Source organism: Acyrthosiphon pisum, chromosome A2 (genome assembly GCF_005508785.2).
Source record: "Acyrthosiphon pisum isolate AL4f chromosome A2, pea_aphid_22Mar2018_4r6ur, whole genome shotgun sequence".
In the NCBI taxonomy this organism is placed as follows: domain Eukaryota; kingdom Metazoa; phylum Arthropoda; class Insecta; order Hemiptera; family Aphididae; genus Acyrthosiphon; species Acyrthosiphon pisum.
Window position 1 is genome coordinate 13,775,137 of NC_042495.1, and position 16,060 is coordinate 13,791,196.

The 16,060-nt window shown below is 28.5% G+C and overlaps 1 protein-coding gene across 1 annotated transcript in view; it reads right to left on the reverse strand.

Moving 5' to 3' along the window:
* Positions 1-3,938: 3,938 nt before the first annotated feature.
* The window catches only part of LOC100167683 (heparan sulfate 2-O-sulfotransferase pipe), a 30,193-nt gene continuing 18,071 nt past the window's right edge, over positions 3,939-16,060 (reverse strand). Inside the window, exons 5-9 of the mRNA XM_001950513.4 lie at positions 14,397-14,476; positions 14,035-14,191; positions 13,780-13,904; positions 4,695-4,849; positions 3,939-4,616 (exon numbers count right to left, since the gene is read on the reverse strand). Coding sequence (XP_001950548.2) covers positions 4,459-4,616; positions 4,695-4,849; positions 13,780-13,904; positions 14,035-14,191; positions 14,397-14,476 — 675 coding nt within the window. The 3' untranslated portion in view covers positions 3,939-4,458. The remainder of the gene's footprint in view (positions 4,617-4,694; positions 4,850-13,779; positions 13,905-14,034; positions 14,192-14,396; positions 14,477-16,060) is intronic.

The following is a 16,060-nucleotide window of genomic DNA, read 5'->3' on the forward strand; positions in this document are numbered from 1 at the left end:
TTTCAACCGTCGTTTTCTTTGAACTCGCGTAGCCGAGTGGTGCTGTTTCGGGAATCGGAGCTGCAGCTCAGACTTTGCGAGAAACAGCGCATCGCCACTCGGGAATTCACTGTTTGAAGACAATTGACTCCTCGAAATGTTCTTCTTTCTCGTCGTCCTTTTCGGTTGCGTCTTCTAGTGTGCGTCGTCTAGGATAAATTTGGTTTCTTGAAGCTCTGCTCTGGGGGAGCCGTATCCATACGAATAGAAGAAATAAGAGGAATAACAATTCGTATTAGGTTTTAATCGTAGCTTTCTTCTTCATAAATGCGTTCTATTATACGGATTACAATTACTTCGATAATTTCGAGTATTGTGGTCTGTATCTCGTTGCTGTTATTGACAGCCATTTTTGATTTAGACGTAGATAGGTATATGAGTCAGTTTCAATTGAGAATTGCTAGTGAGCTAAATACAAGTGTTCCAACACAGAGACCGATCAATTCGAAAATCTCCCAGGCGACGACGTGTACCTATATATTATTAGGTATATAGCCAGATAGTTCACCGTTCATTGGCCCGCAGCATTACATTTTCGAGCACGTTAAGTTTTCTAAAGACCATTGATATATTATAGGTAGGTACCTAATATTCTGGTATTACGATTTGTATTATTCTATGACTCGATTTATACTTTTAGGCTGAGCTGCTCAGAATCTTAAAGTTAGTTTATTTGTTAAGTTAAATAATATATAACTGGTAATATTATATTTGTGTCACTTTTTTGACTTAATCCTAATTGAATATTATATACTTTTTGTGTGTTATTCATGACATTTTGATATTATTTTCAAGGCCGCAGTTGGAACAAATTTTCGGGAGGGGTTTAAAACTAAATTATATATTTTCATAATATAAAAACCAACTAAAAAAGAAATGTATATATTATAATAATTATCTAAGTAAGGTTTTTTATGGATTTCCTACATGTGTGATAAAATATGTATTTTAAATTAAATATTTTTATAGTATTTAAAGTCTAGTACCTAATATTTTTTTTTGCTTGAGTAAAACTTGATTACTGAATTTAATTTATGAACTAGGTACCTACTGAAATTTGAAATAATATACTATTTATATTTTAAATCGTGATAATTGTCCCATAGACATGACGTAATGACAATGAATAAAATATACCCTCTCCAGTCTCTTTGTATTTAATGTATTTTACGTTAAACGATTTATGCTCATTTGTATGTAGGTACTTTTTGTCAATCCTACCGATGTACCTGATATCGTGAAAAGACTTCTGAAAACTGATTTAAATTCGTTAATGGTTAATATGTCTACTTGAGATCGATAAGGTCAAATTTTAAGGGGTGATTGTAAACTCCGCCAGAATACCGGTTAGATAAAAAGTTAATGAAAAGGTCTAATCTAAACTCTGCCAGTTTTAATTAGGCCTTCCTTATATAAAACCAAATGATATTTCTCTAGTAAGTAAATTTAAAAGTTCAAAATGAACATAAAATTATTGTGTCAGAAAAAGCTATAAATACTAAATAGTTATAATAATTGATTTATATTAGACTTAATGGTTTGAATATTTATTAATTGTATCTCATAATTTTAGTTTACCTACAGTTCAAAATATTAAAAGTATTATAACATATTATGGCATACTTAATAATATAATATACCTTCATATTATTTTTTAATTATTAGTTATCACAATTGCCTATCATTATTTTTTAACATCATACTGGCCATTGCAATTTGTATGATTTGTTCGAACATTTATTATTTTTATTTTTATGTTTTTTTTATATTTTTTGGCATATACTTATTTAATAAGGATAATAATTACTATAAAATTATGATTTTTTTGTTTAATAATAATCTGCTTATTATATTAATTGTATAGTGTATACTGTTACTTCATTTTTTTCACTGGCGGAGTTTACACTAAAAAAAGGTAATTGTGGCGGAGTTTATATGCGCCCGTTAACATTAGTTATTATTGACGATTTTAATGTCATAAAAAAACTTAAAAATGCCTTAACAATTCTAAATAGTGCACTAAATTATTTTTATTTTAGATTCTGAGTGATGAATGTATTGATTTTACAATCATGTGTGGTTTTTTTTTTAAATTTTTTTGTGTCTCATCACCTTTTAGGGCAGCCAAAGTGCTTGGATTTTCTTTAACAGTATCTTTTCTGATAGGAAAGTGAATCTAGTTGGTACTTTGGAGGGTCAAAAGTATAAATTTCCCTGAAGTTTTCAAAAAGTTTAGAAATATCGGTTTTGGTGTTTGATGTATTGTAACTCTAAAATAAATTACCGTAGATACATGACATTTTTTCTGAATGTTTATATTAGTATTTTATATACACCATAACATTTTCAAAATATTTTGACTTATTTTGAGCTGTTTACGGACATTTTCAGTCTCCAATTTTTTAGTTTTTTTTTTCTATGAATACCAATAAAATTGTATTTCATGGGTAAAAAAGGTTGAACATTTGAGAACACCAAACCGTCCTCAGCTGACAAGCATTACAATATACCACCTTCTTTGTTATTTTTATTTCTTAAACTGCATTGACCATTTAATTACGCCCTGTATTCGTGCATTCGTGCTTTGTGGTTATATTTTGGCATTTGCTATTTTGCGAACAAAATAGTTATTACCTAATTTTCTTTATAGGGTGAAGGGAGGAAAAAAAGTTTTTGAGAGGCAGTGATTGAAAAATATATGGGAGGGGCTGAAGCCCCCCAAATTGTTTACTCTAATTGCGCCTATGCCAAGTTCCCCTCAAATTATGACTATGCCTAGTAGTATCATCGGGTAATGAATAAGAATCTATTAATGTCGTTGCACTATTTGTAAATTATATAGAAAACAGTGATAGCCGATAGGATTTAATAAATATAATAACCGAATATTCTTGGTAAAACTCTGAGCAACCTATTATTACCCTATGGAGCAACTCCAGTAAATATAAACATAATTTAAGTTTACGCCCCTACCTCATTATCGAATGATCAATGGCTAAATTATGTGGTAAGAACCTTCCTAAACTACTCTTAACAACTGACATCTTCAACGCAAAAATAGGCAGCACCTACACTGATGAATATTTGAGTAGTATAAAGTAGGGAAGTTTGGGATAGGAATGAGAAATAAGCGAGGATAGGTAATAAATTACTTCTAAGCCTTCTGTACAGACAACAATATCTGTATAGCAAACGCTAATTTCAACCATCACATGTGTCGATTATTTACATGACAATCACTATGCGGACAATCCGACAATATACCTACCTAGGAATCAAATATATTACGTCCTAGGGAGGAACAAGGGGAGCTCTTCAATAACTAATACGGAATCATCTGGTTAAGGATTGTAGAAGTGATCATAATACACTCATCTTACAGAAGTATGCCTTAATAATAACGAAAATGCACTATATTAAATAACATAAATGAACTGCAATTATCTTTAAACGGAAATCGAGTCAGAGTTGCCATGATTTCCGAAACTCATCTAATAATAATAAACCCGCTATATTATAATATACATAGTATGTACTAAGAGCCAATCACACCGTACACACTAACGCTACTTATACCTGTCTCTAATAAAATAGTGCCCACCTCAGATGATGGTTCGGTTAGTAACTCCTAAGTAGATATTCAACCTACCATCAGCTTCATCGTATAACAAATTTCATTTATTTGGCTCTGGAAACCATAAAGTACTGCTCTGGGCGGTCTTTATAGACATAGGTAGTGCATAGAGGCACGGATAACTATTCAAACCCATCAAACTATTCCCAGCCCCATACTATTCAGTATTCATTCTTAAAATCTTAAAAAATTATAATAAGTAACCAGTACGTAGTAACTAGTAAGGCAGCCGGTAAATTAAATATATTATATTGACATTTATTCATTTTTTTAATTTGTAATAGTAATGTTATTTACAATTCATTTTAGCACATAGTTAAAAATTAATATTTCATAAACTGGTCCATATAATTAATAAGCACAACAAAAATGTCTGTGCAGTCAAGAATAATACAAGGGTAGGTACGGATATTAAGTTTAAATTTTAAATGTTTCATTATTAATAAAAAACAATAAATACAGTATTATTATTATATTTTTTATATTGCTAAAATTAGAATATTGTATAGGTTTTCGACTTAATATTATAATACGCGGTTAACTTAAATTTATTTTGTTTTATAATTGTTGTTGGTCTTGTATTGATAAACTGAAATGTTGAATTATTTAAATGTACAACATAAACTGTTGAATGGTAAAACTGAAATATATATCTTATAATATTTCTAATATTATATTGTGCAACGAAAAACAATAAATGCGTAAGTATCACGCGAGAGTTTAAACGTTGAATTAGTATACGAGGAACTTTTTATCGACGTTCACAGGAGATGTATTTCGTTGGGTTACAAATTTAACGCTAATCTCTGTCTGTATAGCCGCTGCCTGCAGAATTGATAAAATTCTATTTCTCTGGTAAAATTCTTCCTCACTATGTCTTTCACGGCTTCGCTGACCAGCGGCTTGAACGCATTGTGATTGATCTTGTGCAGGCCCATGTCTCCTGTTGACGAAATCGACGGTATTAAAACAAACATAGCATATATGATATAATTTTATTTTAACATTTAATATAAATTACCATAGTACACTTTGGACGCTCCTTTGAAGAATCTTGGTATATAATGTTCGAACACTGTTAGGGTGACGTTGAAATCTTCTAATACGCCGACCACCGCGTATTGTTGTTCCACAGAACGTTTTGCTCTTTCCAAAGCTCCTTCCGAGTTGAACGGACTATCATATATGAACAAAAAAATGACAACATTAAAATAACCGATTTTAAAGTTTTTATCCGACAAAAAAGCTGACTGTTCAATCTAGTACCACGATTATCGAACCTTACCCGTTTCTTTATGTTAATCTGAATTATGAAAATTATTTTTTTATGCATTTCAATAGTATAATAATAATATTATGACGACCGAAATACGTTTTTTTCTTTACAATCTCGTAGGTAAGAAAACCGGGAAAACGAATAGACGACAGTAGTGTACATTGAGTAGCCTATCTATGACACAGTGTAATCATAATTATTTGTATTCCGTAGACCAGTGGTCCTCGCTAGGTTTTTCGAATTATAGTTGGTTTGGGCCGTATTCATTTTTTTTATTAAAGATTTATTTACTAGACATAATGATAATAATATATTTAAAAATAACTAATACAATCATTAAATTTATTAAAATAATGTAAGAAAAATATTATTGTATTTAGGTATTTACTATTTGGATTGTTTGATTTTTTTGATTTGATGTTAATTTGACGATGACTAATGGAATCTTTCCGATTTAAAAAAAAAATATTGCATAATACAATAAAACAACAAAAATAATATGTATTTTTTTTTAAGCTTTTATAAAATGTTGTTTAATTTAACTTTAAAGCGGGGTGCACAGAATTTGAAAACGGGCCTGGTATAGTGGGTACGGATCATTTAAAAATGTACTAAGAAAATATGTTAAAATCACCTAATAATTTTAAAATAAAAACATTTTAAAAAAATGACTAAAATAATTTTTAAAGTAATATATTTATAATTTTTAATGCATTACTTTTCTAATCCTATCAATAACATATTATTCTTATGTGACAATAATACAATATACATTATAATATACCCACTTATTATGATGAACGTAAACGTTCTGAAAAAGTAAATATGTAATGTACAGCTATAGGTATGTCTGAGCTATTGTTATTATGTTTACCGTATACGACATAGGTGTTACAAGGGATTTGTAAATTGTAATAATAATACAATATACATTATACATTTAATATAATAAAATAATATTATGCGTATTGCTATTGTCCTATTATAGGTACCGATGAAGAATATCTTTGAAGTAAATAATACGCGTTTACGGTACCTATACCTTCCATTAAATACCCATAACGAATCAATGTCTAAGGCCGGATTTGTGAAAAAATGTGGATGGGTGCAAAGCTTCACCTATATTAATTGCGAATGCACGTCCGAATAAAGAACCAGAATACAATATTGTTGTAATTCAGAATAGGTACGTATATCGGAATGCGGAGTAGGTACGGATAAACTAAACCCACTTTTTAAATATTAGATCGTTGTGTTTTAAAATAATGACCAACAAGGGGCCAATGCACTTAACGAAAATATAAATACTATGAAATTTTATAAAAACATATAGAAAATTACCCATAAATTGAACTCCTTTAAAACGGTCGGTATTGATACCCCTTAATGATAATAAATGATTGTTTTGGGTCATTGGAATCATCCATATTTTTTTTTTACAAATTTTCAAGTCGTAACAAATTTAAATTTTTAATATTTTTTAACTTTTTATTCTAGATTCTGAACGTAGCGATGAATGTATTAATTTTACAATTATGTGTGTTTATTTCTGTGTCCAAGCCACCCCCTAGTTTCGCTTATGCACACAGCGTTGCACCTCGGTAGTACCTATAGGTATACCGAAAGTCACGGGTAAAGCCGCGAGCCGAGCCACACGCTGTTTAGAAGTTAAGTATTAATATGTTTAAACATAACTAAACATAGGATACTATAAAACTTGTATTGTTGTATTAATATACGCTGTTTAGAGTTAAATGAATTCGATAATGTCAGCGCTATCTAATGCTGTAAAATCTTTTTTAACTCCAACACGAGCGTGAACAACTGGCCCTCACAGTGGCTTAAATTCCTAGTTAGATAGTGCTGTCGTATACGATTTACAACACGAACTAAGATATAGACCTCCAAGATAGACATTTTTATTTGCAAATAGTTGAGTAGCAAATATTGGAGTTTGACTTCAAGATATGTTGTATCAATTTTACGTTGAAACACATGGGAACTTATTTCCAACGTATTTTTAAAATGCACAGTAGCACTGTGGCCTAGTCCGCTCCAACCTACATGTAGACAACGCGTATAGTGCGAGTTGTATAGGTAATACAATTAATATTGCAGACTACGCTGTTCAGTTCGTTCAAAAATATTTTGGTACCTATCCTATGACGATATAAACGTGTATATATTATATATGTAATACCTATACATGACCTATTTATGTACAAGTAAGTACCAATAAAAATTATTTGGAATAGATTAGCTACCTACCAAAAAAACCAAAACCGTACTCAGAAAAATATTTTGATATAATATTTTTTTTAAATTGTTATGCATATTATGTACCTAAATGCTGTACATACTAAAACAAACGACAGATAAAATAAAATTGATAGTCAAAAACGTTTTAACACGATATCAAATAGCTCTTCGCGTATATCGTTTTCCCGGCTGTGACTGAGGGGAGAAGGCCTAATAATAATGTCTCATGTAGTAATGTGTATTGCCTATTATGTATAATCATTAATCTTATATCATAATTCATAAGCTATAGACTGTAAACCATAAAAAATACATAAGACATATTTTATACTCGTGCGTTTAATATAATAACATTAGTGCAACCAGAGACGGCCGTGAAAAGTTCGTCGAACGTCTGAACACTGAACGTTTGTCGTCTGAACGTCATATTATTATTATTATTATTATTATTACTTATTAGTTATTACTATAATCATTATTATATTATTACGCAGAAGTTTGAATTGGTTATTAATGCATCGAACATTTATGATATATAGGTAGTGCCTAGATACAGGTGAATATACAGACAGTATTATATTCTTATATGTATATACATCATGGTGATTCTATATTAAAGGTAACCAGTAACAACTCATTTTCTCAAAAAGTATTAACGTTTTTTGAAATATTTTTTACGAGATTTGAAGTTATTACAAAACAACATTTTTGAAAGATATATGTATATTTTATTTTTTAATAATATCATTTTTAAAGTTTTTTTTACTGTATTGAATAACAATACATATATTTTTATTTTCATATTCCCAAACAGAATATTTTTCTCCATATTTAAATTGATAAAAGTCGAATTTCGAAAAGAGAAGTTAAACAGATGTACCTAACTGAAAATAGGTACTTATAATATTGGTTAGGATTTTAATACCTTACAAAATTACAAAATCTAAAAAAATAATATGATGTAATATAATGACCTGTATATGGTAGGTATTTTTTGTCCTTAATTTTATGTTCTTTCCATCATAATATACAAAAAAATGTCAGATAGCGCTCTGCTGCACAGTAGGTGTCGAATGGGTCACTGCAATGGATTATGTGTTAAATGATGAATCATTGTACATAGGCACGATCAAAAAATAAAATTCTAATCGGAGACGGTCTAACTTTTTAAATTAAATTAAATTAAAAATTTTAATTTTAAATTCGAACATTTAATGTTTGAATTTATTTTTAGTTTTTCCAATTATTTTAAAAAGAACGGAAAATTTTCAATTTTGACTTTCCCAAAGTACCTACCTAACTATCAATTAGATACAATTTCTTACAAAAATCCTCCATAAAAATTGATGATCAGAGCATTTTTGGTATTGGAAAAAGCATCTTCAGAAACAAAAACACACATTATTGTAAAATCAATATAGTCATCGCTCAGTATCTAAAATGCTTGCTGTCATTCAAATAATAAAACATTTAAAAAATAGTAAAAAAAAATAACAATTATATTTTTGAAAACGTTGGTTTATATTGTTCATAATGTCCTTAAAATGTCTAAAATAATATTTCCAAACTATAGTTAATATGTTTCAAGAGAATTATAGAGCAACACTTTAAAATAATATCCTTTTAGTTATATATTATATACCTATTTATAAATATTATGCGGTAGCTACAGAGGTAGGAGGCGACGTAAGTATAGACAATAGACTATATTATTATACAATACATTATACATATTATAAATATTAAATACGTATATTATATAGGAGTCTTGTGTCTATCTGGTAAAAGGTGAGCATCATCCGTCAAAATCGTTTTGTATCGAGGGACATTTATCAGAAATCGTATATGAGAAAAAAATAAAAATAAAAATACTAGAAAGTTTTAGTGGAGAGAGTATAATATCTTTGGTACCTATATACGGCTATTATATCTATAGATAATAATAATAATAATAATAATAATAATATATATTATATTATGGCGTGTCATACACTCCACTATATATTATATTAATCCATAATAGTACATTATACCTGCTGCAGTGTAAGTTATTGCTTATTAGTTATTCGTTATTAGAGTTGTATCTTGCGTACCTATGTATAGGTAATATATACGTAGCAACCCGATAGTGTGCGAGATCGTGCTGTCTACTCCGGAGTGCGGACATGAACCGCGGTAATGCGGTATTAAGGTTATCCGTCATCAGCATAAGTATATATTAAATAGGTACATTGCCGCAAAAATATCTAACACCCTGTCGCGGTTTGTCGGACGTCGCGTCGGCGTAAAATAATAATAGTGTAATAATATAGTAATATAGTTATAATAATAATCGTACCAACAAAGAATTATTTTATTATAATCACGATAATGTCCGTGCCACACGAAATTTGCGCAATCCTTATTATTAAGGTACGATAATTTAATACATCAAATCGATAGTCAAATGGAGGTACATCAGCCCGCTATATTAAATAATAATATAATGTACCAACTACCAACACTCTATTATCTATACTATATATTAAAATTACTTTTTCAAACACTCAATCGACACTTATGATTTAATGTTGATAACTTTTGTAAAATAGAAACTTGCATTGGAAATAAAATGTGATAAAATTATTGAGGATTTCGAAATTTTACACACGAATATAAAATGACACATACAATGTTGGTTATTTTTTTTTTATAATTTTTGTGTGTGCTTTATTGGTACTATAAATAAATATATTATATACCTATACCTTTATAACTAACCGTGTGATGTTATCATTATTGTAAGTATTATTATATCATTATAATATTGACCATGTACATTGTACCTATATAATTTACTTTATATATAATATGTTTTCAAACATTTAATGAGCTTAAAAATCTAAAAAACAAAAACAAGATTTGGAATATTCTATTCTGTTACAATGATATGTTTTAGATTCTGAGCGGAGCGATGAATGTATTGATTTTACAATGATGGGTGTTTTTATATTTTTTATTTTTATTTTGTCTGTGTACACGATAAGTAGTAGAAATAATGTTGCGATTTTCAACTACAGTATCTTGCTCGATGAGAAAGTGAATATAGTTGGTACTTTTGGGATGTAAAAATTTAAAGTTCCAAGTAGTTTAAGGAAATGGAAATTATTCAATTATTTATCATTGAATTCAAATGTATTGCATCCATTACAGTGACCTACTCAATGACGAGTTACACTCGACTCCTACTGAACACCAGTGCAGTTACCTACTTTCCCCCTTTTTTAGATAGGTATAAACTTGAAAGTGTAGGTAAATGTTTCCTATGTAGGTATGTATTTATTTAACTGTTGAGTTATGCATATATAACTACTATGATATGTGTTTTAAATGACTTGCTTCCCTGAACGGTCCAGGGGCAAGGACGCCCTTATTTATGTGTGTCATATTTCATACATATATTGTATATCTTATAACTGCATACGTATACACTGTATACGTGAACCTTCGATGTTTTGAACGTTTAACTGCGATATCGGATATCGAACTTGTGACGGGTTTGTTTTAACCGGTTCCATAGTTCCTATACATGGCATAATCGGATCAGAAAAATATATTACATTTTTATACACAGGATAAAAGTAATGGAATATCAAGTGGTCCAGTAGCATTACCCTAATTAATAGGCTCTGTTCGACTTACTTATGTTTATGAATATGAGTTGTTGATATGCGGTATTAAACCAATTTATTTATTTTGGTTTAAAATATTTTTTTTAAAGATTAAAATATTTTGTGAAAATTAAGTAATTTATTGTTGAAATTGTCAAATTTTAACTTAGTCCGACAATTCTATTAGTGATAAAATAATAGGCTGGTTATGTAATAGGAAATTAAGCGAATAGGTAAACATGACTCGATTTAATCAGCAAAGTTTGCACAAAACAATGTTAACAGTGTTACAACTTAAAGATTTTTAAATTGAGCAGAATAAACGTGTAGGTACCTAATACTTTTTTAAAAATCAATACATTTTTACTATAACATTGACGTATTGTATTATTTGAATAAAAAAATTAGAAAAATAACATACTAAATTGTATTTGAAAGTAACGGGTCAAACTGATGTCCTCTGGATAAATGATTATTTTAAAAAAAAAATTGAACCTAGCTAGTTAACGTGTAGGATGTAGGTACTCATACTTACATACCTATAACTTAACAAATTTTAATCTAGTTTACAGTGATTATACATTTTTACTACCCGAAATTAACGGCTCCTAATAATTATAAAATTTTAGATTTTTACCACCAATGTAACATTACATTTTCATCTCTATAGTTGTACCAATGTTCAATATAAAACTATACATAAAATAAAATAATACAGGTACTTTAAAAGTTTCAAGTAGGTACTCACGAATATTTTTTAATTACTACAAAATAACTAAAATGTTATTTTTCAGTTAATATCTAATTTTGTCCAAATATTAACTTTTAATATCTATATTTGTGCTCACATATTTTTATATATTTTTTAAATTTTAAATTTATAAATTTGAAAATTGAACATTAAACATAAAATATTTTATATATTTTTAACTATAATATTCGTATTTTCATGAATTTTGTCAACATTTGAACTTTAAACACCAACGCTTAAAATAACAATTGTTCATATATGATATATGTATCTTTAATATTTTTAAATAACAATAATAACAACTTATGAGGAATCTTGTATTAAACTTTCAAGTTTTAACCCAAAGAAAAATTTTGTATCGACATTTAAAGAAAACTAAAAAAAATTAAAATATCTAAACATATTTTAAAAGAATCAAATATTTTCCACTAGAGTTGAAGATTTAATATTTTGAAAAAAGTATCAGGTATAAAAAATGATAAAATATATATTTAGTGAACATTTTAAGCATATCTACAGTTATTCATTTTTGAATTACAAGATAAGAAAATCGTTCGATGAGAAACTGTTAGTTTGTGGGTAAATGCCCTAAAAACTTCAAAAGCTCTTAAAAATTAATGTGACTTTCCAGTGTTTTTTTTTGTCAAACGTAGAAAAACTTGATGAGTAACTTTCTTAGTTCTTTTACATTTTCAACTTTTAATTATATAAATAGAATATTTTATAATTTTTTCAATTACAAATTAGCTTACATATTTTCGTGATTTTGATGAATTTTATCAAAATTCTAAATTAAACGCATATAAAGGAGTATTGTGAATTTATTCTCTTCTACCACATTTTTTTTTTAATTACGCTAATTACAACTTTTGTGGAACCTTGTATTACATTTTTAATTTGGTGAAAATTTAAAGTATCTATGGTTATTAGTTTTTGAGTTACACTAAAAACAATACTTAGGAAAGCTCAATCTGTGAGAGTGCTAAGTTCATCATTTCCAAACATATTTTAATACAAATCAATAGATGATAATAATTCCAAATACAATTTAAAAAATATTTAGGAATTTTAATATTTTGGATAGTATACTATTCATATATGAATCTATATTAAGTACTTATCCCTACAATAAATAACTATTTAATATAAAGTATAAATGCAATCGTAATTAAATATCTTAATACGTATACAAACAATCGTGACTATGTAAAGCAAGTAGGTAGTAACTACGAACATATGAATAATAGTGAATAATTAAATATCTTAATATGAACCATCGTAACTATCTGTCTAACTATATAGCCCCTGGTAATATTATTATTAACGGACGAATCGACGGACACAACAGGGGTAAAAGTTGTTCTAAATTTATGTTTAGAAACCAAAAACTAAATTGATTTTGTCATAAACTGGTTTTGCGTGAAAATCCCCGTTTTTTTTTTTGGTGTCCTTTTGGAAACTACTAGGAACTACTTTTAAGCTTCAATGTTCCCACTAGATTGTCTATTCTGCCAGAAAAGATGCTTAAGTATAAAGTATCAAAGTATTTTTACTGTCCCAAAAGGTGATGACAGACACAAAAAATATAAAATTTAAAAAAAACACACATCATTGTATAATCAATTATATTACTCCACTCTGCAGAATCTAAAATAATAGTAATATAAATAAACTTAGTCAACAGGTATCTCAATAGTCATATATATATATATATACATAATACATTATACATATACATAATATAATACATATTATATATATTATGTATAAATTATAATAAATTATAATATATTCACTGCACCTATAAATATCTAATTAGAATAAACGCCACTCATTTTAAAATGTATAACACAATATTATGTCATTATACAATATTTACCTTCGTGTGTATTGGTACGTATAATTTTAAAACCATAACACTATTGTAATCTGACGGTTATCAATAATTCTTTTATGCGTTTGCACATATTATAATATTTCATTTTATTTATGCTCGGAAAAAATGCTAATGATAGTAGGTCAAGTATAGGTACCTATATATTAAATACCAATAAGCTTACCTATATACATATAACCCTGTCCTCCTTATGAATTTATATTTTATAATACATCTAGCACAAATACATAACGATGTAAGTTAAGTACCCACAATAATATAGCGTGTACTCACGTGCATTCCTCGTCGTGTCCGCAAAAGAACATCGTCTGTCGCCTGTGGTCACTGATCCCTTCGCGTTTCTCTCCTTGCGTGTACCTGCACTCTCGATCGCCGCGAAGAACACAAGTCTCGAAGTCCTGTATATATATAAAAAAAAAAACAAAATCAACTCATCGTCGTTTGACAATCACGCATTCACGCGTCCAATCGGCAATCGGTTAGAAATTTAATATGCATGTGCCGTAAAATAACGGTATATTTTTTTACTTTTTTCAACCAATTCGGATCTGGCAACGGCGTGTCGGGAAACGCGTGCTTCCTCTCTACATAGTACCACGGCGCTCTAATGTAGTAGTACCATGAGATTACCCGTTCCACGGGGTCCCTCACCAGGTTTATGTAGATGGGTTCCGGCAGGTAAAATCTATACATTCATACAGCGGCACAAGAAAAAAAAATATTTATTATAAAACAGTATAAGGAAATGTGTTGAACTCTCTATCACTCCCCTCTCTCTCACTCTCTCGCTCTCTCTGTCTATCTTTTTCTCTCCATGCATGCTATATTTATGGTACAAACATACATATATATTATAATATTATATATATAGGTATCCATAATATTATTACTTGGTAAAGTTGACGAAAGATATATGTTTTATGAACACTGAAGGCGTGTCGTACTTTGACACCATGGAAGCCACGCGAAGCTGAAAGCAAATAAAAAATAATAATATTTAAATTGTATAGTCATACAATACGATAGGTTATATAATATAGATTAGAGGGGCAGTCAGGCAGGGAGCAATAAAGTATTAAAACGATACTCATATCGTTATACGATAATATATAATGTGTAAGAAATCATAATTTTCAAAACTATACCTACTGCATCTTTAGTTATTTAAATAGCATAACTGTATAAGCATAGATATATCTAAACTAACTTTTAAGTTATATTACAAATAGACTAAAGTAAAAAGCTACTAAACACTATTGTAATTACAATATATTCAGCGAAGAAAAGTAACAAAACAATGGCTTGCAGTATGTTCGTTTAAAATTTAAATGGCAGGTTTTTTCATTCCTGTCAATCATTATAGGCACACAACGTTTTCAACTTTCTTCTCTAGATACATTTTACTAAATTCGACGAGTATAAGTCTATTTTATTTTAGGTAAGTATAAAAACATTGTGGTATTTTTAAAATAATAAATACAATTTGTAGATCGTAACAGCATAAATGATTGTATATTTTGTAACCACAATCTCAATAATTTGATTATTCAAAAATTACTCTTATTGCATTTTTAAAGATAATTAAAATTATTAATTACCAAATAATATTGAAAAATAATAAATTTTGAAGTACCTAAGTATAATTTCTTATTTAAGCGGGCAACCGAGTTAAACGTATATAAAATAACAATCGAATAAGTTAAAATACGATTGGAATATGGCATTATAAATCCGTGAAAACAATAGATTGATTAAAAACCTGCTCAAATTACTCAATGATGCGTTTCACTTTGAGTTGTCATATACCGAATCAGAGAATTCATCGACAAAAACAATGGACAATAGACCTATGTTAAAGCAATTATACAGAATACGTGGTTAAAAAAAAAATAATAAAAAAACGAATCAAAAATGACTTTGCTTAAGTATTTTAAGTGGATGACTTTCGTTTAATCGCGATCGCATAGACAGAACCTATGATATCTCGATAATAATACATCTGCATACGAAACCAAGAACTTCAACTACTAGTTGTATAGGCAATTTAAAATTATTATAATTTATGGTAGTTGATTAATTATCTGATAGCGCAGGCTATTATTATAACAATATTTAATTTAATAATTATATGTTATTTACTGAATGTATAGATTTCAAACATATTATTTAAACTCATTAGTAAATAGATATTTAATGTACATTGAAATTTTTTCTGCAGCCTATCTGACCAAAATACCAGTATAAAAACTTTAAATCAAACGCATTACATTTAATATATCATAACCTATTATAGGTTTAAAGTAATGATTGAAACAGGAACTCAATATTTTGCTTAATACTTACCTACCTATTCCTAATGATTTATAGAAAACACATATTATAATGCCTACTTAGTAATGGCTAATAAACAATATAATATATAAGCAGTCAGGACTTCTTAGCTCTTTAGATTTTTAGACTCTAAAAACATTTAAAATAAATCAAAAAAGCACAAACATCCCCAAAAATCTTGATAAAAGCACTGAACATTATTAAAAAAACCTGAAGAAAAGTT